This window comes from Myodes glareolus, chromosome 22 (genome assembly GCF_982192425.1).
Source record: "Myodes glareolus chromosome 22, mMyoGla1.1, whole genome shotgun sequence".
Classification (NCBI taxonomy): Eukaryota; Metazoa; Chordata; class Mammalia; order Rodentia; family Cricetidae; genus Myodes; species Myodes glareolus.
In genome coordinates, this window is record NC_142047.1 from 51,419,988 (window position 1) to 51,447,546 (window position 27,559).

At 56.2% G+C, this 27,559-nt stretch overlaps 1 protein-coding gene across 4 annotated transcripts in view; it reads left to right on the forward strand.

Moving 5' to 3' along the window:
- Window positions 1–27,140, forward strand: part of Zfpm1 (zinc finger protein, FOG family member 1) — a 58,159-nt gene extending 31,019 nt beyond the window's left edge. For 2 of the 4 annotated variants that reach the window (XM_085681836.2, XM_085681833.2), the window contains exons 4-10: window positions 12,880–13,013; window positions 21,985–22,084; window positions 23,513–23,719; window positions 24,343–24,573; window positions 24,823–24,918; window positions 25,005–25,151; window positions 25,312–27,140. In XM_085681836.2, coding sequence (XP_085537962.2) covers window positions 12,880–13,013; window positions 21,985–22,084; window positions 23,513–23,719; window positions 24,343–24,573; window positions 24,823–24,918; window positions 25,005–25,151; window positions 25,312–27,080 — 2,684 coding nt within the window. In that variant the 3' untranslated portion in view covers window positions 27,081–27,140. The remainder of the gene's footprint in view (window positions 1–12,879; window positions 13,014–21,984; window positions 22,085–23,512; window positions 23,720–24,342; window positions 24,574–24,822; window positions 24,919–25,004; window positions 25,152–25,311) is intronic. The other 2 variants (XM_085681835.2, XM_085681834.2) reach the window with 2 other exon arrangements.
- The last annotated feature ends 419 nt before the right edge of the window (window positions 27,141–27,559 follow it).

A 27,559-nucleotide genomic window follows, 5' to 3' on the forward strand; every position in this document is an offset into this window, starting at 1 on the left:
CTATCTAGTTCCTTCCACAAGACTCCACAGAACTGGGGGGATCTGGGACACAGAGGGACCATGACCTTCCCAGGCCCCCCAAGGCTGCATGCCTGTCATCAATGTACCAGCTGTGTGGAGTCTGCCTGTGCCAGCAGAGTGTCTGCCTGGGAGGGCAGGTACCAGGATGGGAGGCAAACTGAGTCACTATGGGGGCCCCAAACCATTGCCTTGGGTGTGCTGTCCTGTAATGTGAGTGGAGAGGCCCAGAGAGTAACACCCGCTGTCAGTGTGAGTGCAGCCATAGCTAGCAGCGGGGGCAGGAGTCACCAGGACTTCAGCGGTGGCTCTTCTGCCCTGTGAGTGTCTTGGGCCTGGAACTTATTCTGGTCACTGAAGTTTAAGAGCAGGGTCCAGAGGCAGAACGATCATAAAGGGAAGGGCAAGAGGACCTCAGGGTGAGTTGGAAAGGCACACCGGCACCGTGTGAACATGCTGGGTGAGCTAGGACCACCCCTTCAGCCATCCCCAGGCTGGAAAGCCCTGGAGGTAAAGGAGAGGCAACAGGAGAGCCAGCCACCTGAGCTCCTCCAGGCTCATTGACCTGAATCCATGTAAGGATACACGTTGGGCTGGGCCCCTGCCTGGCCGTCTGGGAGGGTCTTTATAGAGAGACAGGCCAACAGGGGTCAGGGCCAGGGACAAAGAGAATAAGCAGGTATGCCATGGGGGTGGGACAGCTTCTCCATACAAGGTCAAGGTGCTAGGTCAAGGTCTGGCAGCATCCTGAGGCCCAGGGAGGATGTGGAAGAAGAGAGCGCTGGCTGGGAATGATGCAGCACCCAGTGTTCGGTACAGGCTCATGCACTTTTGAAAAGGGGGTGACTGTACAATTCTTACTGGTGCGCATGGCCTTTGGGGAGGGTTAAGACCTGTAAACCCACCCCAGACTCCAGAGACAAAGTAGAGCAGGAAAGGGGGGTCCTGTGGTCCCTTACAGCTGAGAGCTAGGAGCTCGGCTGACCCCACAGTCCTGGCCTGCGGAAGTCCCACTGGGTGCTAAGGCCCCCGAGCCAGGCTGCCCAACTAGGGCAGAGTGTGAAGGGAAGAGAAGTCAGAAAGGACTTTGTCTCTTTCACTCAGGAGTTTCTTGGAGGCCAGAACTCTTTCCAGGAGCTGCTTTGAATTGAGTGAGAGCTGGTCCGCCCATCCCAGCTCCTGGAGGCAGGGCCAGGAAGGCTGGCCATGTACCAGGCCAGCGTGTCCCTGAGCAGTGTCAGTCAGCAAAGGGGGTGCCTGAGTGTCAAGGCCAAGTGGGGGAGCAGATGGTAGCACTAGAGAAGGACGAAGGACCCCGTCTCGAAGATGATTGAAAGGCAAATTAGGGGGGAGGGAGCTATTCAGACAAGGAGCTGGAATATGCAGTGAGGCATTGGGGGCATGGCATGATGGAGCCTTAGGGCTAGGGTGGGCATGGGGAGAAAATGCTGGGCACAGACGGGCCGGGGTTCTGAGCCATAGACTTTGAGGGCAGCCCTCACAGCCTTGTCTTGTCTCATCATGGTGCTAGGGTTGGAATTCCAACCTTCAAACACACTAGGAAAGCACTCCACCTCTGAGCCACACCCAATCCCCAAATTCTTGGCTACACAGTGGAGATGCTGAAAGACATTCGGAGGTATTTGATCAGCTGCTGGGGAAACTAGATCAGAGTTAAAGCATCCCACAGTCTCGGGGTGGAAGGGACTGCTCCTAGGGCCACAGGAGGTGTTGTTGGCCATTTCCTGCTGGAGGCCCCAGCCAGATCTCCTGCCCAGGGTCCCAGGGAAGCAGGTGACTGGGACCCCTCCCTCCCATGGAGCGGTAGCTTGTTATCTAGACTGTGTCCGGCTAACTAATCTCGTAGGCCCGGGGTTTCTGTGTGAACCTCAAGGCCTGTTATCTGGCGGCTGAGGCAGGACGGCTCGTCCTGATGGACAGCCTGGGAGATGGGCCGATAGCTGGCCATGCTCCCCTCCCCACGGCTGACTGGCTGGCATGTGTGGGTGGGAAAAAAAATCATTCCAGCTATTTTGTGTTATCATGGGGCCTGGCGTGGAGGGTGATAGGCCTATTTGTCTTAGATTAGCCCGCGGGGGAGGGGGCACTGGTAGATGACAGGGGTCACTCTGGGGTCAGCTTCAGAGACCAGTCCAGCAGCTCGGAGCCCCTTTGAAGACTGTTCTTCTGAGACCCCAGGGTTGCTGAGCGATCTGAAGCTAGGATGAAAAGACCTAAGGAAACTGTATCTTTACAGTCAGGCATATTCTTCCTGAATAGTCACTGAGTTCCTCTGGGGCTGGAAAGACTCAGGGAGGGCCTTGCCCTTCCGGGATGCACTGGAGACACTGCCACCCCAGACATGATTCTAGATGGTGTCAGAATGGGACTTTCTGAGCCATTATATCATCACCCACCCAGGGGTGGTGTGTTGGGGCCGAAGCCACAGTGAAAGGTCTGAACTGGATGTACACAGCTAGACCTAAATGCAAGCTGAGTGAGAAAGGAGGCTCAGAGGTAGAGGACCCCAGCGAGGAAGGACTGTGGTAAGTAGGTGATTACCATGGAAACAGGGTTCAGAGGTCATAGCCTTGGGTCAGCATGGGCCAGGGGAGGATGGCTGAGAGACAGAGATGGAACCGCCCCCCGCCCCCCCCCCACTGGCTGCCTGCTGGCCCTGCCCACATGAGTCCTGGGCTAGCCTTGGCTTTGATTCCACCTTGATAACTGTTCTGAGGCACTGGGTCCTAGAAACTGCAGAGGAGGGGGGCTGTCACTAGCAGGACTACACAGGTGACCCATCAAACTGCCCTCCTCCCCATGGTGGCTCTCACTCCCTCCTTGCTTCTCATACATTGAGCATTGGGTACTCGCCAGCCTGTTATAGATCTCGGGATTGAGGACTCCCTCTGCAGCAACTAGAGTGGCAGTCAGTCACCAAAGGACAGAAATGTGGCTGAGACATGGGGGCAGGGATTGGCTAGGAACCCCAGGGCCCGGGACTCTTACAGAGCTCTTTCTGAGACCTGGTGAATGGCCCCCAAGGCACAGCTGGTGGACTGGCAGCAGGAGCAGTAGGGGACAAAGCGTCCAGGAAGGTCTGCTCTAGGAGCAGATCCCACTGGTGTAAAGAGAACCCCAAAAACTCTTCAGAAGAAACTGGAGTACACTATTCAGGCAGCAGGAGCCACTGTGGTACCCCATCACAGATGTAGAAACTGAGGCAGATGCGCAAGTGGGACAGTTCTGGGGAGAACAGAACAGGCCTACCTCTTAGGGGCGTCTACCTATCATGACATCTGAGCACAAGAGCATCTCAGTGGACACTGTAGGCAGAGGACGGACAACAGGACATCCAGTGGGAAATGCAGGTAGAGCCCTAGAAGGGGCCCCAGGCCAGGCTGCCCACCGCATTTGTCCTACTGACCTCACCCGCTTCCGGGACCCGCTGTCTGTGGCCAGGGCAAGCTATCTCGGTGGCGGCGCTAATCAAGTCGCTTCCTTCTCCGCCCTCCCACCGGCTTCCTGCCCAGCTAGCAGCCCCACAGCTGGCCTAGACATCAGCAAGGGAGTCCTAGCCTTGCCAGGAGAGCTTCAACCACTGCCTTCCAGCACTTTCCCATCTGTCCCCTCCCCGGTTGTAAGGTCTGCATGTCATTTCAACCCTAAGAGTCATGGCCTCTTCAGAATGGTGGCCACAGGTCTGCCTTGAGCCCCACGAAGGATGAGCCGTGTGTGTGGTAGGGACAGCTGTATTACTGGGGCCACCTGTGTGGTCACTGCTGCTGTCTGAGCCCCAGTGTTGTTACTGTCTTCGGCACTGCCTCTGGCTTACTGGCCACGGGTACCGTCACTGGCAAGTCGCTCCTGCCAGCACCATTGTCACAGCAGTAAGACCCAAGGCCAACTGCCGGTCTCTTCCCTGACCCAGTCCTGGCCGGAGCCACAGCTGCACCAGCTGTTTCTACCATGACCACCAGTGTCTAGTAGAAATAAGACAGGAGCGTGAGGTGACCTTGGGTCTACGGTCCTCATTCCTCCCGTTTTTTACGGGTAGCCGGGATGGCCTCCTCCAGAAAGCTGTCCTTTCTGGCTGGGATGTGGAGAGGGTGACTAGGGTGAGGCAGAGAAGAAGTGGGGCGAAGCTGTGCTTCCCTATTCTCCCAACTGGGATCCACACAGGTCCAGGGTCCAGGGCACAGTACTGTGACCCATGGCTACCTGGACACGTTACCTTCCCTCTCCCTCACCCTGCCCTAGAAGGGAAACTGAGACACCCCCCCCCTTTATGAGACCCAACATGCTGCCAAAACTCACCCAGACCCCAGACCCAGGATGGGAGCCAGGAAGCAACCCCCACCCACTCCCTGCCAGCCCTGTGACATACGGCTGCTCTTTGAGAGGCGCCCCTTCCCCATAGCCACGATGGCTCCTTATTTATTTATTTATTTATTTATTTATTTATTTATTTATTACCCTTCTATCTCTGTGCGTAACTTTTTATTTCCTCGCTGCATTTTTTCCATTATGGAGGCGGTGGACGCAGCTGATAAGATCGGTCCCCAGAGATGGGACAAAGGGGCCGCCGTCGTCTCGAGGGCTGGTCATATCCTGCACGCAAGGGCCCAGCGCGGCCTGAGATGAGGCGAGATGCTATCATATCTTATTGTGTCTCATGGGGGCCCTGCCCACCCGGCCCTGCCCCCAGCTGGGTTATCCAGGTCCCCTGGAATCACCATACGCCTTGGATTCGTCCTTCAATCCACTGAGCTTCCATGCTCCTCCACCCCCGCAATATGACTGGTCTGGGTGCATTGGAGCCCTCTAACCAAGGCCTGCCACAGCCCTTTGCTGCCCAAGCAGGGACTTGATGGAGCCCTGGGCATTTATCCAGAATGACCATGAGTGTGAACTGAAGGGCAACAAGAATGGCCATTGTAGTGAAGCCAGAGGACATTTTGACCCTTAAGAAAATTTCTACAAGAGCCGGGCAATAGTGGTGAGTGCCTTTAATCCCAGCCCTTGGGAGGCAGAGGCAGGTGGATCTCTGAGTTTGAGTGAATTCCAGGACAGCCAGGGCTACACAGAGAATCCCTGTATTGGGGTAAAATTATACAAGGGAGTGGGAATCATTCTGAGAGATGTAGACTCCCTAGAAATGCTGTAAGAAGTCCCTGAACCTGTCAGGCTTGTCACGGCTCTATGGCGCTGATGTGGAGTCAGCAAGCTGCATACTATCTCCCATCCCTGCCTTTGGCTAGTTCTGCCCAAATTCCCCCGACCCCCAGGCCTACCCTGCAGACTCGCTGCATTCTAGATCACGTGCAGAAAGAGGAACGGTGGGGCAGGGCGCTGTGCTCCTGGGACAGGTGTCCCAGGACCACAAGCTGCAAGGCCCCGCCATGCTGGGTGCCTGATTCCAGGGTCTGCAGGGAGCTGCAGCAGGAGATGTGGGGATCTAGGGCAGGTCCAGCCTGCTGGGTGCTCCCCTTTTCTGAACCCACAGCAGCCCCTGCTCACACCAGGTCATCCCATCCTCTTCCCTTTTCCAGTCAGGAACCTTAAAGAAGGACAAAGCCAGGCCAGAGGCTTGGGTTTGAACTCCCAGTGCCCCAATATGACCCCTGGCCTCCAAGTTCAAGATGAAACTGACAGAGGCTTTGAAGGCCAAGGCTACTGCTGATGGATATTCTGAGAGGAGCTGCTAAAAAGCCCCTAAACCTCCTTGTCTCCCAACTTCTGCAGTGTCCAACCCACCCCAGGGCCAAGGCCTAACACCCAGAGTGACTGTGACCCTATAATCAAGGCCTCAGTCTCCCCACTTGGGTCTCCCTCCTTCATAGGGGCCTCTGCTCTGTGCGCAGAGGGTCAGCAGGTGCTCGGGCCCTCAATGTACTCCAGGTGGTGGCTGCATCCTGACATGCTGGCCTCCCTAGCACCTGCCTTGCTCTCAGCTGTTGGCCCCAAGATGTGAGTGCCTGTAGGCAAGGTGGACAGCTGTCACTCCGGGTCAGAAAGGACTCACCTTCCCACACTGGCAATAGCAGCCACTTTCCAGGCCTTCACATGCCCTCAGACCCACCCTTCTGACCACTTAGACCAGAAACTGTGGCACCTGAAGGCAAAGGACAAAAGACAAGGCGGGTAGGTACACTGAGCTGAAGCCAGGTGAAGCCAGGCTCTGGGCAAGGACCAGAGTGTCCAGGCCACCACAAGTAGACAGGAAGATGTGGGGCCTCTAGGCTGATGGGGCTTCCTGTCCCCATCCTGGGGGGAAATGGGGGGACAACCAGCATAGAGCTCTTAGAGAAGTCTAATAAAGACTTCTCTAAGTCTTCAGAGCAACCTGGAAGCCATGACTTGCAGCCTCCTCAGGCATGTGGGATAGGTAGGAAAGAGTCTCTCGCCTGGGTGTGGCACACAAGCCACTAAGGAATCTGTGTGTCTGTCGAGAGGGTAGTGAGGGCTCAGGCCATGGTACTTTTTTTACTGGTCTGGCTGCTTTGGCTGTACCCTGAAGAGATGGAGGTGGTGTCCCTCTCCAAGGAGTCCTATCTTCAGGTTCAGTAGGGGTGATCAGAGCTAGAAGCCTGGGAAGTACCGGGGCCTGTCCTCTGGGCACTGTCCAGGAGGAAAGCATCCCTTGCTCGGTTACACCTATAGATGTACCTTCAGTGAGAGCCAGCCCTTTCCCAGAACAAGCTCGGTTACCCCAGGTTCTGAGAGGCCGCCACAGATCCCAGGAAAGAAAAACCCCACCCTGCAGAACCTGCTCTTTCCAGCTGAACCCAGATCTGCCATTAGCAAGGGCCAGGGTTCAGCCGATAAAGGCAGGCTGTTGCTCCATGTCAAAAAATCAATACTCAACAAGCACAGTCCCAAAGACCAGGGAGGTGCCAGGGGCTAGCTGCAAAGGGGCAGGGCTTCGGCACTCTGGACCAGCCCTCCGACCCAGCACCAGTGATTGGGGTTCCCAGTGGCCCCAGATCTTAGGCCATGCTGACTACGCACACATATCCCACCCTGCACCTTTTCCTAGCCAGAAAGCTTGAGGCTGGCCTTTTCCTCCCCAGGGCCACCAGAGTGGCGGCTGGACCCAAGGAGGAGGTGGATGAGCAGGCAAAAAAAGCTCACAGAAGTAGAGAACAGAAGCAGCCATGCTCTTCCGCCCCCCTGGGACCAGCTGCCCCTTCTCCCAGGCACAATACCCTCCTGGGTCCGGGACACATGATGCCTGGAATATCCCTGAGGGCTGGCAATCTGGGGATCTAGACACCTATTTCCTCTGAGGTTTGAGTCACTGTGAACAGGTGGGGTGGGGTGGGGGCAGAGAGGAATACAGCATGAGGCTTCCCAGGATCCTGGTGCAGCACCCCATGGACCAGCCCACCCTGGGCTGTTGTGGACACTGCTCTGCACCTGTGTGGCCCAGCACTGTCCTTTGCTGCCATCCCAAGGGTGGACATACGTGGTTCAGAGCAGAACTGCTTTCTGGTATGGGTGGGTCACACCCTTACCGTACTTGAACCCAGCTTTCTGGGGACCCCCAGTCATCCCAGCCTGGCCAGAAATACTAAAATGCTGTCAGGAATCAGACTTTAACAAAGCCAGCTGACAGATTCCCATTTCCCTGGTAGCTGGCAACTCCGGGCGCCCTGTGAGGTCAGAACCTGCCTCCTGAGGGGCAGTTTCCCATGGAGCACATCCCAGCCTGCTGTGCCTCTGTTTCTAAAGGTTGTTCTCAAGCTTGTGTCGATGGCGTCTGTTGCTCTGCAGCTTTCCTGGTTGGTGCCATCATCTCCCTCTGTAGAATACCTGACAAAATCCTTTCATCTTGGCTGTGCCGGTGGCCACAGGTTTGATGCTCCCTGCTCAGTTCCCTGCATGTGAGCACTGCGGCCCTGCAGGGCTTTCTGGATCATTTTCCGCCTCTATTGCTGCTCACACTCCTATCTGTAAATGGGAACGCTTGTGACCAAGGTTGGCACACCCAGCTGCATGACACGGGATTTGCTGTGAGTGAACCAGCACCACCTGAGTTGGGGTCATGAGTTTGGGGTCAGAGGATACTGACTGAACTCTCCTTAACAGCCATGTAACCTCAGGAAAGCCCCTTGACCTCTTCAGACTTGTTTTCAATACCTTCCCCTTCCCCACCCCCTCCCCCGCCATCTTCTCTAAACATTGTTTATCAGACAAGAGAATTTGAGGCCTCAGCAACCAAGCCAGGGGAGGCAGGCATAACACACAGGCCCCTTTTTACAGCCGGATTTGTCTTTCAGTGTGACTTGGTCCAGAGAACATGTTCCCACCCCTCCTTCATCTGCTGTGTGGCTCTGGATGGGGGTCACCTGATCTTTCTGGGCCTTGGTTTTAGCGTGAGAAGATGTCCCCTGGGCCATACAGTTTGCCTACCCTGTTCTATATTCACGCCTGTAGAACCTTCTAGACGCCACCAGACTGGGACTTCCCTCCCTCCCCATTCATGCCTTTTTCTTTCCTTTACTATGACTTTTATCAAAAGCAAACAGGGTGATTCTTGTGATAGTGGCCGCTCCCCAGCTGCCCTGTAGGAGCCACAGGGCGGGTTGGAGGGAACGATGGGCTGATTAGATAAAGTAGGTACTGGTGGTGAGCTGGTGGGCACCCACATACCAACCACAGACTCCACAGGGCATGGTGGGGGCTTTGGGTGGTTGGGTTTGGTGCTCCAGAAGCCCTGGCCATTGACACAAGGTCTGGCCCCATTTGGGGTAAAAGAAGCCTCTTGCTGACTCTCCAACACACCACAGCCTCCTAGATGAGGCCATACTCACATAGGAAAGCTGGGGTGACTCGAGTCTCATCAGGGGGCACTCTGAGGTCAGGGTTTAAGAGTGACCGTACTTGGGTCAGGTGGTGGCGGCCTTTAATCCCAGTCAGTACTTGAGAGACAGAAGTAGGTGGATCTCTGTGAGTCTGAGGTCAGCCTGGTCTATAAAGTGAGTTCCAGGACAGCCAGGACTGTTACACAGAGAAACCCTGTCCCCAAAAAAAAAAAAAAAAAAAAAAAAAAAAAAAACCTTGGGGAACCAGAAAGATGGTTCCGTGGCTGGGAGCACTTGTTGCTCTTTCAAGGGATCCAAGTTTGGCTTCCAGCGCTCTTGTCAGGGGGCTCCAACTCCAGGGGACTCTGACGCCCTCTCCTGGTCAATGTGAGCCTAGATACACACATGGCATACCTACATACAGACACACACAACTATAAATAAAACATTTAAGAAAAAGAAAGGAAAAGGAATGGCCACACTTGGAGTTGTGACCTTGGAGAATTTGCATAAGATCTCTGGGCCTAAAGAGGAGGCCAATGCCAGTCCTGGGTGGTTCTGTGCATGCTCTTGAGGGAAGCCAGTTAGATTTCAAGGCAGAGCTGGAACCCAGGGTCCTCAAGCCAAGTCTGAGGAGTTTCCAGGCCAAGGGCAGCACCTGTGAGACCAGGCTCAGCACTGTCATAAACATGGCCCCTTAGCCTTACAGACCCAGACTCTCCCCCACGCCCGCCCAGATTTTCGAGACAGGGTTTCTCTGCGCAGTCCTAGCTGTCCTGAAACTAGCTCTGTAGACTAGGCCGAACTCACAGAGATCCACCTGCCTCTGCCTCTCAAGTGCTGGGATTAAAGGCGTGCGCCACCACTGCCCGCCAGACACAGGCTCTTTAGGATGCCGTGTGAACACTCCTTCAACAACACAGTAAACGGAGGCTCCAGCAGGACAGGAACACAGCCACTAGGGCAGCCACTAGGATTTGGCCTGTTGGTTTGAACACAGTTCTGCCACCCAGGGCACCCCAACAATAGCCACCCCCACCCCCACCCCCAGCCAGGCTCAGCTGAGGAGGTGGATCCTGGACTTCTGCTCCGGGGTGGGAGGGTGAGCGCCCTGAGGGCCGTGCATGACTAGCATTGCAAACAGAGAAATATGCATTAGGTTCCTCGAAGATGGTTCTGGGGAATGCAGTTAAGTCTTAGCACGTGTTCTAGAAGCAATGTGTGCAGTTGTTTACCTGAATAAATTAGCCCTTGACCCAGTGCTGGACCCGGAGTGACGGCCACGTTCTTGTCAAGAGCCCACCAGAGAGCATTAGAGAAACTGAGACCAGGTCCAGACTATTTCAGCCCTGGAAGAGGCCAACTGCTCCCTCCTCCGTCACCCTTCAAAAGGGTACTGAGGTTGTGTGGCGAGACTCTGACTCAAACCCAGCCTGTCTGCTAGCACATTGCAGCTGGCTGTTGACCCTCTTTGAGCCTCCCAGGTATGCCAGGAGGAACCCCGTAAGTCATATCTGGTGTTGGGCTACGGCCCAGAGGAAGGGGCCAAGGTTCATATTAGGACTGCAGGCTTTAAGAGACAAAAGGCACCTTCCCCATTCTCCAGCTGAGGGAACAGGTGGCCAAGGCCTGAACCAGGCTGGAACCCACCATAACAGCCATGAAGGCATCTGGACAGCACCTTGTTCCTAGAATTCCCAGGATAGACGCTGTGGCCCCAGTCCCTGCCCCCAGATACCTCTCAGGGCTCTGACACTGAACATGTGCCACAAACCCAGAGACGAGATCATGCCCACACGGCCACATCCAGCTCACGTCTCCTGTCACCACTGTGGAGCTCCAGGTTTTCTAGAAAGCTCTCTGTCCAGCCCTCACTTGCCAGGTCTCCCAGCGTGTCATTCCATCCCTAGGCCCCGGGCTTGCTTTCTCACGCTCAGTCTCAGCGTCCTCAGAAAAGGACATCTTCAAGCCCCACTTTTCTGGTCCTGTTTGACTTGCTAGGTGAGCATCGCTGCTGGGTGCTAGCTTAGTTTCTGGCCATAAGGGGTTGGGGCAGGAGCTAGGTTTTCTACGTAACTGAATGTTGAACAGAACCAGGGCTGCTGTGCACAGTGGCACAGGTCACCCTGTACAAGCTGCTGGAGTGGGCCTAGGATGAGACCAGCTGCCCTCCCCTTACCTATCTGCCTCAAAAAGTAGCCTCAGACTGACTGACCTGGATCCTGGACCAGAGAGGTGTGTTACCATAGTGATTGCTGTACATCCCCACCTCTCCTAGGCCTCTCCCAGCCCCTGAGCGCAGAGTGGTGGTGTTGTCCCCCTGGGAGAGGGGCCACAGGCCTTATCAGCAGCCAGTCCTCTCTGGCAGTGCGTGATACCCAGAGGATGGGTTGGCTGCCGTGGGAAATGCCAGCCATGTTCTTATCTGGAAGGCTGAGCCGTGGCCGTGAACTCTGATTAGGGTGTAGGGCCGTTTGCCGGTGGGTGAGTGAGGGGGTGGCACCGACTGCCTCCTTCCCCATGGGGGCTGGAGGCAAGTTGGAGCCCAGAGCTGTCCAAGAGGCTCCCACAGGTAGCAGCACGGACGGCGGTGGCTGTGGGGCTGTACGTGCCACACCCTCAGGGTGACCTGCATCAACAGCCTCCCTATCTTGTGTCCCAATTTGGGAGGACACAGTCTCAGACGAAGGTATCCCTGTAATAGGGAGCTCCTGACAGGGGCCAGGGGATCAAAGGCATAAGCATCCAGAACAGGGGAAGCTGGCAGGTCACTGTCACAGCAACAGGTAAACGGCCCTGCTGTCAGTTCCAGGTTTGGATACTGACACCTGCTGCCAGCAGTGGGCCTCTCGGGGCCTCTGTTTCATCATCCACACTGGAAATAAACATCACGGGAGCTAGTCTCTGCATCCCTCCTGGGACAGGGCTGCCCAGGCCTTGTCCCTGCTCCTGTAGATGGCATTGACCCTCCTGGTGTCAGCTTTGCCCCTGTGGGGCAAGGGAAGGTGAGGGAGAGGGAGCCAGTGGGACTGCCCTGCACCAGGACAGTGTCCTGGGTGAGCTGCAGAGGGCTGGTCGCTTTTACAAAGGGTAGAGCCTGCCTTCTGGCCCCTCAACCCCTCTCCCACTCCCAGGCTGATAAAGGGGTGCGGGCTTCCTTGGCCTCCAGCCCTGGTCCACTGCCATCTTATCAGCCCCAGGGAAGACAAAGGCCCAGTTACAGCTCTCCACGGGGCCTCCTGGCGTATTTACACCTTATCTCCACCATTAGCTGGCCAGTTATCTGATGATCGTGCCCATTAAGGCCACAGCCTGCCTGATGGGGCTCCAGGAAGTGGGGCCGCCACAGCACTCTGGCCAGGGGACCAGGTCAGGCCATGTGAGGTCTCCCCAGGCTGGCAGCCTAGGTAGCAGGTGGACAGGGCAAAGGGTGTGTGGCCTGGGGAAGTACCACCCCTTGAGGGAATGACCACGCTCCTGCCTCATTTAAAGAAACAGAGGCTCAGATAGGGCAGGTGGCTAGCCAGGTGTCCATGTGTCCCACAGCTAATACCAATTACTATAACCAAGGGTCTCCTTGTCCCAACCTGCAGGCTACGATCCATCAGAAGTTCTAGAAGCCTCATGTGGCATGCCCTCTGGCCTCTGTATTCTCCATCTGCCTTTCTTAAAGACAGGCTTTTATTTAGAACCACCTGCTAATCCTAATCCTGGGTGATCGTATCTCATCTTTAATTTAGTCACACCTGCGGACCTTTTTCCACAAACAAGGGGACAATTCCCTTTATAGGTGATGTCTTGTGAAGGGCCACCATCAGGCCTCGTGGGCAAGGTTCTGCATGTAGTGTGTGGTACACACAGGTTCTGCAGACTATGTCCAAGGCCATCATGTGGCCTACCTGCCCCACCTCCCAGTGGTGTTTCTGCAACCCAGCATGTCCTCAAAAAGGACAAAGGTCTGGCCCTAGGACCAGACCAGGAGTAGGAGCTATGGGACAGAAGTGGGCTGGGGGGTCACCAAGCAGCCACCTCACCCCGCCATGTTTCCCTTCAGAGGAGCTGGAGCTGGCACTGCAGGACGGGCAGAGGTGTGTGCGGGCCCGACTGAGCCTCGCCGAGGGCCTGGCCTGGGGCCCATTCCAAGGGAGCATCCAGACCACAGTCTTACCCCCTGAGCAGGAAGAACTGGTAAGGAGCTGAACCCTGACTGCCAACCCAACCTCTCACCTTTACCCAATGGGGAACTTTGGTGGAACCCAAAGAGTTGTGGGTAAAAGGGAGGGATTTCCTGGAAGGACTCTGAAGGGTGTGATACTGGGCTTTGGGGGTTCCAGGGTGACTTCCTAGAGGAGTGGAAGCCAGCACTCCAAAGGGAGTGAGCAGCAAGGAACAGGGTGCCCAGCAGGTTGGGAGGGAGAGGTGGTCAGGGATGGACAGGCCGCAGCTTGTGTAAAAGGGAGACTGCAGAAGGTAAGGAGCCGCTTCTGACACAGGGACAGGTGCTGGCGTGGGCGTGGCTTTCCGGCCCTGGCTCAGCTGGCTCCCTAGAGCAGCCCTGCCTGGGCAGATATTTCCTAAGGCAGTCTCCTTCCCGCCACATAACTACATTGCCGTTTGTCTTGGACTTGCTTCTGAGACCGCTTCTGTTATGGCAAGTCAGCCTGGCTTCCTCCTGCTGGGATGCGTGGGTTCCTTTTGAAATCATTTCAGATGGAAAATGACACCAGGACTCAGAGGTCTGAGTACAGACATGGGGCAGCGACATAACCAGAGGGTCTTGTGCAATGTCCAACAGCTCTGAGGCTAGCCCTGTCAAGCCTAGGATGAGGTGTCTTTATGTAGTGTAGGCCGTGTCTCCTGATGTGGCATTCGGGTGTGGCTTGATCCCAGATACTCACTGGCCGGCCAGTGCCACACAATGCTGGACTCCTTGGTCTGAGGATGCTGAGGACGGCCTCCTTAGTGCCCTTCGCAGGCACTAGTGAGGCAGGGACTGAGAGCTATACTTCCCCCGCATCTGGAGGGCAGGGTGCTGTACACATATGTGGACACACTCTCTCCTTCAGAAACATCATGAAAGCACAGACTGCTGACACAGTGTCCATCGGCAGGTGGGGACCAGCAGACAGGTCCCTGGCACGGACCACCCCTCACAGCCCTTTCTGCCCCAGCCGTATGTCATGACTCAGAATCTCTGTTGGGACAGCCTTTCTCATGTTGGGAAAGGTTCACTGGATTCAAATAAGCCACCTACAGAGGCTTGTGGCCTAGCCACATAGCCTTTCAGCCACCAGGATAGGTACACTTGTCCCAGGCTGTCTGGTGAGAGCAGGAGCTGGTCCTGGACTGAGCATGTCCACCTGTTTGCTGCCCAGGCAGATCCTTTTCTACTCAGAGCCCTTGGGACCAAAGACAGTTCACACGGAACCAAGAGGCTTCCTTGAGCCTAGGCCTGCAGAGATGATAAGGTCAGGCTGTGCTCTGTGAAATGGTGCCCTTGCCTGCTGGCGACCACATGGAGTAAGTAAGGTAGGCCTAGAGTGGTACTTGACCCTGTACATGTCCAGGTCAGCCTGGAAGGAGACTGGCCCAAGGTCCAGGGAGGGATGTCATGATACACAGCACAGCTGATTAAGGTCCTGCAGGAAGGAAGCCAGGGCATTCTTGTGGACCTACTTGGTGAGCATGCCATTGTAGAGCAGACAGCAAGTGACTTGGAGTCCGTGTGCAAACATGAACCTGGTGGCCCCCGTCTCCATGTTCTAGTCAGGAAAACCCTCAGGTAGCAACAGGAGCAAAGGCAAGTCTGCCAGGAACTGGCACCCAGGTCCCGGTGTCCCGTGTCAGTCTCCTCTGTAGCCCTCGGGGTGGTCAACCTAAGCTAGGACAAGTAAGAATGTCCCAGGCGCTCTCTCCATGGCATCCCCCCCCAACCCTAGGGGCAGGTCACTATCTCCAGTTTTTAAAATTTATTCTCCCCTTCTTCTCTCCGTCCACACATACCAACACATACGTGTGTAGGTCAGAGGACAGTTTACAGGAATTATTTGTGCTTTCCATCTCTTGGGTCTTTGGGAATGAACTCATATTGCCAGACTGCATATTGCAGATACTGCATATTGCAAGTGTCTTCACCCACTTACCCATCTCCTTATCCCCAAACGTCCCCATTTTATAGATGGCAAAGCTAAGGCCCTGAAGCTCCTACCTAAATCACCAGGATCCAGAAAGCTGAGGGAAAGCTAGAACCAGTCCAAACTGTTCTGCCATCTCAAGCCACCCCTTCTCACAAGAGCCTCTGTCCCTGTCACCCTTTGTTTCCAGTCTCCTGGTATAGCTCAGCCTGGGAAGGTGGCAGGAAGGTAGACTCCCGCCCAGGTGTGAGATGCTGGCCAATGGAGTGCAGCCGCAAAGCCTCTGAGGCTCCCAGAAGAGGGAGGAAGCACCTCCCTCCCTCCCCTCTATCTCACAGAATTAAATCCTTGATTAACCCTTATCTCCCCAGCAAGGCACTATCTCTGCCTTGGCGCCAAGCGTCCAGACACACGGTACAGATGATTGATTTCTGAAAGATATGGGCGCCTTTGCGATACTTCGTTTATTGTCTAAATATTTTTGCTAACATTCAGCGGGCTCTTATCAAGTTCGACTGATGGGTCCCAGTTCTCCCCGCAGCCTGAGGAAGAAGTCGCCTCCTGCCCCATGGCCCTATCAGCCGCCAGGCAGTTCCTCCTCTCCCCTTGGAGAAGGAGGAGGGAGCGTGCAGATATGAGGCCCCTTTCCCGGGTTTCTCTTAGGCTGGGGGTCCATGGGGACCAGTTGAAAAGAGAAATTCCCCCCCAACACGCCCACCCACACCAGATATCCAAGGTTAGTGTCTAGGAGAGAAACTGAGTCATGCAGCCCTGAGTGGAGAGGTGATGGTCTTGAATCTAGGGCTTGCTACGGTTTCCATTGCCTGTAAAAGGCGACAGTTGGAAAGGCTTCTTAGGGTTCCAGATCCAAGATATACCCTCCCCAAAAATGTTCAGAATGTATTTATGAGGGAGGAGGGGGTGAGGGTGCTCAGTGGATAGTGGACTGGTCAGTGGTGGCGGGTGCATGGGTGGGTAAACGAGAGTAGATGGGTGGATGGATGCTGAATAGATGAAGATGGGTGCTAAGTGGATGGATGGATGCACACATGGTGACTCAGACAGATGGACAGATGAGTAGATGGATTCCAGGTGAGGGTGTGAATGAACAGGTGGGTCAATGCATAGGTGGATGTGTGCACGTGTGTTCACAAACAGGTCCATGTATGGATGGACAGATGAGCAGATCGAGGGTAAGAGGGTGATGGGTGGAAAGCCAAGTGGATAAATGGTTGGTAAGTGGGTGGATGGACGGGTGGAAGAGTCGATGAGCAGACACAGAAATGGGTACATAAGTGTACGGCGAGATGGATCGTGACTGCATAGCCATTCACCCCAGCCTGGCTATGCTGGTTCTGCCTGTTCATTGTTCCCCTGAACTTACTTACTTTGGCCAGGAGCCCACCATAACATCAGAGAAGCCAGGGGAGGGCCCATGACAGCTAAGCAGGGAAAGATGCTAGAGAGACTGAAGCGAGACCATCTGGACCCAGCCTCCACATGGCTTTGGGCAAGTCTTGACTTAAGTATGGAATGGCCTTTAGGTCACCCCCTAATGGCCTGGGGTCCTTTCACCTGAGGATTGAACTAGGGAGCCTAGGCTAGCATGGAAAAGCCCAGATTCACCTCAGCCCCCACCCTAGCTAGGGACTCTAGGGAGTGCTGGGGCAGCTTGGTTTTTAAACCACATCTCTGTGTAACCAGGACACGCAGCCCAGCTGTGCCCACGGCTGCTTTACCCAGGCAGGGATAGGCTGTGTTTGGGTCCTGCCTTGCTGACCTGCTAGGGCGTTCCAAGCCCCGTCTTAGCACCTAGTGCCCAGAAGAGACAGCAGCCCAGCCTCAGGAACCTCAGCTGGAAAGGGCTGACTGGCGCACTCAGATAGCAGGAAGATCCTCCATAGATGCCCCCTGAGTGCTACAACCTGGTGTCTCAGTTACGCTCTGAAATAGTTGAAGACAGAGGCCACGACTCTAGTGGGTAGAGCTGATCCTGTGGGTCTCTGAGGCAGAGTCGGTCTGAGGCCTCTGGTAGCCCCAGGATCCTTGGCCATCACTTTGTCTGCTACAGACTTCACGTGGGTTTCCTCTCCCCTTGCCTCTTCTCCTGTTTTTTTTTTTTTAAATCTTATTTTACATACCAATCCTAGTTCCCTCTCTCTCCCCTCTCCTGCTCCCTCTACCTTCTTCCCGCCCCACCCCCATCCATTCCACAGAGAGGGTGAAGCTTCCTATGGAGAGTCAACAAAGTCTGTCACATCACTTGAGGCAGGACCAAGGCCCTTCCCCACATCTAGGCTGAGCAAGGTAGCACACACACACACCCATAGGGAATGGGTTCTACGAATCTCTTCTTTTTAGGTCACTTGTTATTGGGTCTAGGACTGCCCTGCTCCAGGCACTTTCATATTTTCATTTTGAGATTCTGAACAGATTTGCAAAGATCCTTAAGTGAGATCACTCTCGCAATCCTGGTGACGTCCGTGAAGCCACCATTCTGCCCACTCCACAGAGCCTGGGATAATCCGGAGTGTCATCCGGCTGGGTCACCAGTCAGAAGCCGAAGTGGACTACTTCTAGTCTAGGCTTGCACCTGGCCTTGTGGGGGCCTGGATACCCTTCTTCTCCAGGCTTCAGTTTCCCTGCTGCTGTGATAGGAACTTGGGAAATACCCAAGCGCCAGGCTCCCCTCAGGCTCCCCAACTTGCTCCTGAGCCCAGGTAGCCATAGCCTTGGGCCCACCTGCAGCTAGCTTATCCATAGGCCCCAAAGCCACTGGAGATAAAAGGCTGGGGGCCTGGAGGTGAGCAGCAGGTCATTCCACACAGAGGGATGGCTGGCAAGGATGGCAGGAGTCATATACCTGTGACCCTCCCCGAGGTGACCGCTGCTTTCCTGAGTCAGAGTTGCTGCGTTTCTCTGCCTGTGATGGCCAGCACTCTCCCCAGCTAGTCTAACACAAAGCCCAGCTAACAGCAAGCCCAAGCCTGATACTTGCTGGTCCCTGGTCTCCTATTGTCCTTGGCCCTTAACAGGCCCTGGTCCTTCCTTTTTCCTATTTCCTTTGTCCCTAGCACCTGGCACACAGCTGGCCTTCAGGGACTGAGGTGTGAATGACCGAATGAGTGACTATGTGATGAAAAGGCCACTAGGATGGGGCCGAGCTTCTCAGGCCTTGGTTCTAATCCCGCAGCATCTCCGTGGGTCTCAACCCTGCACCTGTGAAGTGGGCCATGGGCATCTAGGGAAAAGAAAGGAGCCCTGGGCTGCCATCACTGTGGAAGATGAATGGATCAGTATTAGCACAAGTGGATAGATCAGGAGAGGGGTTATAACTGGAGTCACCCTGTGGCCACAGGCCTCAACCCTGGTTCTCCAGCCCATGGAGACCTGGAGTCCAGGCAGCAGTGTAGGATGCCTTTTCTGGGCCAAGCCACCCACCTGAGAAGGCCTGCTTTCCCTGTACATGGCTTTATAGTTGGACAGCAAGGTTTGGGAACAGCCTCAGACAAAGCTGTCATAGCGGATGGTGCACAGATATGGTTTCTGATGGTTATCGGCCCACAGAGTCGAGACACTGACCTCTCTGTTGGGGGAACGAGAACAGGCTCAGATCCACCAGAGAACTTAAAGTGGCTGACGTTATCTTCGGTTGGAGGCTGGGGGTGAGTTAGAGCCAGGAAGAAGAGACAAATAGTGGCTTTGGGGCGGTGTGGGATGAAAGCCAGGGCCCTTCCCTTACCTGGACACACCTGTAGAGATCAAGTGGAACCTGGGTGAGGCACCGAGACCAGGGAGAGAAACTGCTGCACCGTGCCTCTGATGGTCTTAGCAAAAGGGCCAGGCTGAGAGAATTAAACACAGGCCCCATACAGAAGATATAGATTGACTGGTACAGTATTTGCCTAACATGCAGAAAACCCTGGGTTCAATCCCCAGTGTTACATAAACCAGGCATGGGGTACACACCTGTCATCCCAGGAGTTGGGAGGCAGAAGCAAGAGGCTGGTAGCTCAGTCATCTTTGACTATGTAGCAAGTTCAAGGCAGCCTGGATTATGGGAGACAGGAGAACCTGTCTCTTAGCTATCCCCTCTGGAAAATAAAAAGGACCCCATGCAGGCCTGTTCCTTGCTGCCCATGGGTGGGACTAGAGGACCCTGTGGGGCGTTGGCAGGTGCCTTTAACACCAGAGAGGAGCTTCTACTCCAGCACTGCTCAGAAACAAGAAAGAGACTAAAGGACCTAACCTGTCCTGCCACCCAAGCCGCTGCCGGAGGGGATCAAAGAGTAGCCCTGACTGCTGTGGAGGTTCTGGGCCAAACCAGGAACTGACCAGGGATGTCAGGTGGGATTGAGCTGGGCTCCATCCTCCAGGGTCTGAGAAATCCAGATAGGAAGAAGAGGGAATGTAACCCCTGTCCCAGATCCTAACCTATCCTGGTGGGATGGCAGGCCCCCCCAGTAACAGAGAAGAAGGACCACAGATAGAGGCCTAGGACATCTGTGTTGGGGCAGTCAGGATCTCATGACCTGGGGAGCTGATGTGATGATGGGCAGCAGCCTCCCTCCCCCCACCCCCACTCTGCCCCTCTAAGTTGCAGCCCATGCCGCAATGCCGAGGGGCGGGGGATGCGGTATGGTGCTCCCTACACTGGGACCTCCACAGAAAGAGCTGCCTGTGCAGCGTCAGCAAAGTGGTGCGCGCGTGTTTTTATCATGCCGTGAACATGCTGCTCCAGAGAGCGATAAGCGTTAAACCGACCGCGAGGCTGTCAGTCTCAGTTTGAGGGTTTAGAAATATTGGGACGAATAATTAGATTTCATATCGTTACCGCAGCGCCCATCAGAGGATCAGGCAGATTAATTTTCTCACCCTCTTCCACTCATTAATATTCATTAGAGATGTGGAAGGCTGAGGCAGGGAGGGCCAGACCCAGCCACCTCACTGACAGCCATCTGCTCTGGCCTGGAACAGCTAGGCTGTGGGAATCACAGGTCCCCCATGTGGGTGCATTGCCCCGCCTGGTTTCCTCCAGGCTACCCAACTGTAACCTTGAAGGCACACCTAGCTTCTGCATCCCTGGGGGTCAGCAAGGTACCCATTAAAAGTGAGCCAGCCCCCTGACACCAACAGATCTGAAGCAGGCTCTTGGGTGGGTGAGATGCACTCCCTCAATGGACATTTGGCGATTGCCAGCCTGGTCCAAGACCCTTTAAGGCTCGTATCTGCGCTCAGAGATACCATCCTGTTCACGTCATCCTTCAAGCAAAGAGTTGGACAGTCGTGGCCAGTGTGTCTGCTCCCTGCATGCCCACACTCATCAGTGTCCTGGGAGGGAAGGGCCATAGAGAGGGTCGGTCACAGCCTGCCTGGGACCCCCTGCCAGCTGGTGGCAGGACAGGGAGGAGTCCACAGCTGGCAGAGGCCTCTCTCACTCTATCCTCATACCAACCGCGTCATGTGGGCTCCATGCTGCTGGTATATAGGAAACTGAGGCCAGAGGCATAGGTGTCACCTGCCAGGACTCTAGGCTTCCCCTTCAGAGCCCGCTTATCTCCACTCTCTGCTCCATGACAAGCCACGTGGCAGCAAGCAGATGACGTGGAAGCCACCTGACTGGGCTGTGCTGACCTCATGTTACATGGTCACTGGGAGTTCCCAACTAGTAGACTTTACCTTGCTGGCTCTGTATATGCCATGGGCATGGGGGTCTCTGAAGAGTTGGCCCACAGGGTCGCAGGGGAAAGATCAAGCCTGAATTAGACCCCGACGTTTGGCCTTGGAGTCTATATGGGCACCGCGTATGAGGAAACCCGGGAAAGCCAGCACGGTCCTGGCAGGGTGGTGCCCCACACAATCAGCGCCTGTTTCTCCTCCTAGTCCAGCGAGTTGTTTATCTTTCCTACCCAATGAGCCAATCGCCATGAACACCAAAGGGCTCCTTAGGACCCACAGAATGAGCGGTGGCTCTGGGCCTCCAGCTAAAAGTTCTTGAGGTACAGGTTTCTGATTAAAAGGTACTTATTTGAATAAAACAGCGAGGGACCGACGGGATAAGACACGGGCATGATCTGGACTTTTACACATAGTGCCTAAGTGTCTGGGTCCAGGGACTGAGATTCAGCCCCACAGGAGGGGAGATGCCCTGGGTGGCAGGAGTCACACACACCCCAGGGACAAACAGGACAGGGCTTCATCTGCCCCTGCTTTCCTGCCACTGGCTGTGTCTCATCTTCCACATGAGACCAAATCCCAGCTCAGCCTTCCAGCCTGGGCTGCCCTGAGACACAGCCACGTAGACTTCCTTTGCTGCTGGGCTGAGAGCCAGGGTGCAGGGGGCAGGAAATAAGCAGCTTTGGTGGCCCTGGGGTCTGAGCCCAGAGCTCTTTCCTTCCAGGTCTAGACCAAGCTGCAGAGGAAGTGTGTGGCACAGACCTAGGCTGGAACTTCTACCCCCCACCCCCCACCCTTTAGCAGCCTCGGTGTCCTTGCCTATGTGATGATGAAGAGGGCACGGAGCCGCAGCTACCCCTGCCCTTTACTGGGCTCAGCAGCGCAGCTGGTCTTGGGCTGGGCTGGCCCCCACCACAGGGGTGTGCCAGTGCTGCCAATGAATGGGCGGGAATAAAAGTTCTGCCCTGCACTAGAAAGGAAAGCTCTACTGTAGGGGCACACAAGGGTCTCCCTCCCTCCCTCCCTTCTCCCTCCCTCCCTTCTCCCTCCCTGGTATCCTGTAGCTCCCTGCAGGCAGCTGCTGCTGCAGAAAGGGAGCAGGTCTACAGACTCCAGACTAGCTGTGTGCCCTTGGGCACACTGCTTGATCTCTCTGGACCTTTGTTTCCAAGAGAGACTAATGCTTACCCTTGGAAAGAGCAGCTCCCTGCTGTGCCTTCAAAAATCAATGTTTGGACTACGCATGTCCCAGCCATATCAGCTGCCAGGCCACTGACCACCACCGCTCAGGGAATTCCCAACAGGCACTCCATGTAGTCTTACTCTTTCCTGCCCCTGTTCTTCCTTAGGGCCCGGCTGTGACTCTGCTGGTGGATGAGGCCTGCTGGCTAAGGATGCTACCCCAGGCCCTGACTGAAGCTGAAGCCAACTCAGAGATCTACAGGAAGGGTCGGTGTCTCACATGCCTGCCTCCCTCCTCGCTCCCCTCTAAGGTCTTTCAGAAAGTGGGGTCATGTGGCTCTGTCTGGCCCAGCTCTTAAAGGGACACCAGCCTATCTGGGTGAGGGTGATAGTCTGACTGCTTGAGAGAGCACCCATCTGAGAGGATGAGGAACAATCTTGGGAGCTGCAGTCCCAGGCAAATCCTATCTACTGATACAAGGGCTAGATGGCTTGGACCGGGCCCCTCTGTGGCCACGAAGATCGCTGCTTCTCCACCTAGGCTCAGGTGGAGCCTGAAGGGCAGCAACCTGAGGCCCAGCCTGGGTTCTGTTACACCGACGGTGTTGAGACCCAGACCCACCCCTTACTCACTGTGGGACCTGGCGTAAGTCTCTGGCCTTCCAGGATGTTGCTCCATCTAGAAAATGGGAACAATTTTCTAGACTTCCTCTTACTTGAGCACCCCCCCCCCAGCCTTCTAAAAGTGGGAGATCCAAAAGTTTCTCTATCTGCAGGACTGAGGGGACCATGCTCCCCACCCTACCAAAGGGTGGTCTAAAGACCCAGAGAGAGCAGCCAGAAGGCAGGCAGTCTGTACTAGAAGGCAGCATGCCCAGCACCAGATTCGATGCTGGCAAGCTGTCAGCCATGTGCTTGGACCACTAAATCTGCCCTGCCAATAGGTTTTGATAGCTGTACTGCCCCAAGTGTGCTGTCCACAGAAGACAAGGACCCTTCTAGGGCTGATGATGAAAGTGACATGATCTGGATAGGGCCTGCACTTTGGGAAACTCGAGCCAAGCAGACAGGTTCATAATGACCTATGAAATCCTATGGTCTCTGATGAGTAATTTTTTTTTTTCCTATATCACCTTTTGCCCCCATAATGGGACTTACCCAGGCTCTACACTGCAGCTCAGCTCGTTCTGCTGCCTTAGGACAGACATACTCCCCTTTCTTTTCCCACTTTCTGCTGGGACTGGCCACTGACTTGGAACTGAGGCCAGCAGTGACCCTGCCCACAGCTCACAGGAGAGCACAGCCTCAGGATTCTAGGCCAGAGGGTAGACCTGCTGGCCCGGCACATTGGTTTTTGTTGATTGAGGCTGCCCTCTACAGGCCACTCTGGCCAATTCCCAACAGGATGAAGAGATTGTCTGTTCTGGGGGCCCCCTACACCAGAAAATTGCTCCACCCCAGCCAAGTGGCTGCACAAGATCCCCTCAGTTACTGCTGCCTCTCCCATACACACCTTTTACTGGAAATGTAACAGCCCCAATCCTTGCTCAGACACAAAATAGCACCCCTCAAATCCAGTCAGCCACAACTGTGGACCTGAGCACATTTGCCTCGCAATGTGAGGGACAAAAGGAAGGACCTCACTGTAAGCCCAGGATTACTGATCCCAGCATTATACATGCTTGTACCCTACAGATGATGCCCTCTGGTGCAGGGTCACCAAGGTGGTACCTTCTGGTAAACTGCTACGTGTGCTCCTTGTGACCGAGCCCCACGGTACTCCCAGACACCCTATGCAGGAGCCAGCAGAACCTGGAGGCCCAGCTCCAGTGCACACAGACATTCAGTTGCTGCCCCAGCAGGCTGGCATGGCATCCATTCTCGCTACCGCGGTCATCAACAGTAAGTATGCCACTCCTAGGGTCAGATGGGTCAGACTTTGGGTGTCACTCAAGACAAAGATCAGGGCTGGGGCGTAACTCAGAAGTACTGGGTATTCAGCATGCAAGAGGTGCAGTTTCTTCACACACACACACACACACACACACACACACACACATGCACGCACGCACGGGCGGGGGGGAGGGTTGTGCTCCCAGTAAGACACTGAACTGAAGGACGGTACTCAGCTAATGCAGGGTGACCTGGGTGCTAGAAGATTGCACACGTCCTGCTAAGCTGGGGAGGGCTCATTCCCCAGAGGATCTCGGTGCATGTCTCTTGAGGAACATGCAGTGGAAGAGGTGGAGTATGTTTGCCCTAAGGCAACGGTAGGGACAGGAGAATCCCCAGAGCCTGGGTGAGAAGAGGACTCATGAGTAGGTCACTGTTATGGGGCATGGGTGACCTGAGAGAATCATTCAGAGCTCCCGTTCCTGACAGGACCGTAGCCATCAGGGATACGTTGACAGGGGAACTGGGTTGCCAAAAGCCGGTACCTCAGCTTGGAGTCATCACAAACAGGCTTCACAGGCCAGTCCCTACCATCAGATACCCACTGCCAGTCTGTTCTTCACCCCCACCAGAAGATGTCTTCCCCTGCAAAGACTGCGGGATCTGGTACCGTAGTGAGCGGAACCTGCAAGCCCACCTGCTCTACTACTGCGCCAGCCGCCAGCGTGCAGGCTCCCCTGCCTCAGTGACTGAGGAGAAGCCCAAGGAGACCTACCCCAATGAGCGTGTCTGCCCCTTCCCCCAGTGCCGAAAGAGCTGCCCCAGTGCCAGCTCGCTGGAGATCCACATGCGCAGCCACAGTGGTGAGTGCCCCATGCCTGCCCCTGGTGCTAGGAAAGCTTACTCTGCCACCCTGTGCCCGTGCAGCTCTCCTGCCCCTCTCCACAGCCTGGCACAAGGCTTACCTGTGGCTACCTGGGCACGTAATACAGGGCTAGGTATATGCCTGGACCCTGGGAGGAATGTGGCTGATAAGAAACTAAAGGGGCCTGGGTCCAGTGTCCCTTTCTTGTCACTGGTTTCCGAGACAGCCTCTCATCTCCATGTTCTAGGAGAGCGCCCCTTCGTGTGCCTCATCTGCCTGTCCGCCTTTACCACCAAGGCCAACTGTGAACGCCACCTCAAGGTGCACACGGACACGCTCAGCGGTAGGTGGGCTGGAGAGGGTCGGGATGGGGGTCTCTGGGGCCACACCTCAGCTCCAGGACCCTGACCACAACAGCATGGCCTGCAGGTGTCTGTCACAACTGTGGCTTCATATCCACCACAAGGGACATCCTCTACAGCCACCTGGTGACAAACCACATGGTGTGCCAGCCAGGCTCCAAGGGTGAGATCTACTCGCCAGGGGCTGGACACCCAGCAGTCAAACTTCCTCCAGGTAAGCAGCCATATTGGGACCCCTGATAAGTGGATAGGGAGGGGACTTGTCATAGGCAACAAATGGTATCTTTTTCAACCTTTGTCCTAAATCCCTTCTGCCTACCCTATCCTACACTGGGCCTGCCCCAGGCCTGACATTCAGTCCTGTGTTCTTGTAGATGGCCTGACAGGCTTCCAACAGCACTCACTGATGCACGGGCCCCTGGCTCCTGCTGATAAGGCACCCACCCCATCCTCAGGACTGGACAGTAAGGCCTTAGCCGAAGTCACCAACGGAGAGACCAGAGTGCCCCCCCAAAATGGGGGTAGCAGCGAGTCTCCCGCAGCCCCCAGAACCATCAAGGTGGAAGCTGCAGAGGAGCCCGAAGCAGCCCATGCCTCGGGTCCGGGAGAACCAGGTCCCCAGGCTCCTTCTCGGACACCTTCACCGCACAGCCCAATTCCAGTCAGAGTGAAGACAGAACTGTCCAGCCCCACGCCAGGCTCCAGCCCGGGGCCTGGAGAGTTAGCGATGGCCGGGACGCTCTTTCTGCCACAGTATGTGTTCGGTCCGGACGCGGGCTCGACCACCGGCACCGCAACGCCACAGGCCTCAGAGATCCTGGCCAAGATGTCCGAGTTGGTGCACAGCCGGCTGCAGCAGGGCGCAGGGAACTCCGGGACAGTGGGAACGCCTACTGGCCTCTTCCCCGGGACTAAGGGCGCCACGTGCTTTGAGTGCGACATCACCTTCAACAACATCAACAACTTCTACGTGCACAAGCGCCTCTACTGCTCCGGCCGCCGCGCGCCCGAGGACACGCCCGTTGTGCGCAAACCCAAGGCAGCCCCGGGGCCGGCCCGTGCTACCCCAGGAGCAGCTGCAGAGGCAGACCCACAGCGCTCGTCGCCGGGGCCCGGGCCGCGAGAGGAAGAGGCGGGTGGCGCGACCACTCCAGAGGCCGAGGCCGCTGGCCGGGGCAGCGAGGGCAGCCAGAGCCCGGGCAGCTCGGTGGACGATGCGGAGGACGATCCCAGCCGCACGCTGTGTGAGGCCTGCAACATCCGGTTCAGTCGCCACGAGACCTACACTGTGCACAAGCGCTACTACTGTGCCTCGCGCCACGACCCGCCACCTCGCCGGCCACCCGTACTCACACCGGCCCCAGGACCCGCGGCACCCGCGCTGACGGCTCCGCCTGTGCGCACGCGCCGGCGACGCAAGCTGTACGAGCTTCCCGGAGCTGGTGCTCCGCCTCCCGCAGTAGGCCCCGCCCCTGTGCCTGTTGTCCCCGCCCCCGCGTCGGAGCTGCCCTCCTCTCCGAGACCCGCGAGCGCAAGCGCCGGCCCCGCCCCCACGCCCTCGCCTGGCCCGGTGCCCGACGGCCCCATAGACCTGAGCAAGCGGCCCCGTCGCCAGACTCCGGATCCTCCCGCCCCTCTGCCCGCCCTAGCCGACTACCACGAGTGTACCGCGTGTCGCGTAAGCTTCCACAGCCTCGAAGCTTACCTGGCTCACAAGAAATACTCGTGCCCCGCCGCGCCTTTGCGTACTGCCGCCCTCTGCCCCTACTGCCCGCCCAACGGGCGCGTGCGCGGCGACCTGGTGGAGCACTTGCGCCTGGCGCACGGCCTGCAGGTAGCCAAGCCCGCAGCCTGCCCGGGCGCTGAGCCCCGCACGCCCGCTGAACGTGCTCCGCGTGACAGCCCCGAGGGCCGAGCGCCACGCTCCCCATCCCCAGGTCCTGAGAACACGCCTTCTGACCCCACAGAACAAGGCGTGCGGACACCCTCCAAGGGCCCGACTGTATCTGCGCCTGCGTCAGGTGGTGGTGGTGGTGGCCACCGCTACTGCCGCCTGTGCAACATCAGGTTCAGCAGCCTGTCCACCTTCATCGCACACAAGAAGTATTACTGCTCCTCTCACGCCGCCGAGCACGTGAAGTGAGCCTGCGGGGCCGCACCGCCTGGACCCTTGGCACTTAATAAAGACGTTCGGTGTGACAAACTCGCTGATGGGCCGGCCTTTTGTCTTAGATACAGTGGGCCTTATTCCATACCCCAGCCTGTGCAGACCTGCAACGGGCACCCAGCCATTTCCGCCAGGACCTAGCCCACTCCAGAGGCTCACCCCCAACCCCATGCAGCGCTCTTTTCCTCTGCTTCTAGCTCACCCGCAGCCTGCCACCATGTGCGTCCAATTGCAGACCACTGGGGAGAATAAAACCTTGTACTTGCTGAGTCTGCGAGGAAGGGAGGGCACCATGTCCCAAAAGGCCCCTCCTGTCACAACCTGGGTGGGTCCCTGACTACTGAATTGGTACTGGGGCTACCAACTGTAGTCTGTTGTTGGCTGGCTGTAGACTATGCCTGGCAGAGCCCATCCAACCTCGGTCTGGCTATTGCTTGGCATCTTCTTTCCTTGGT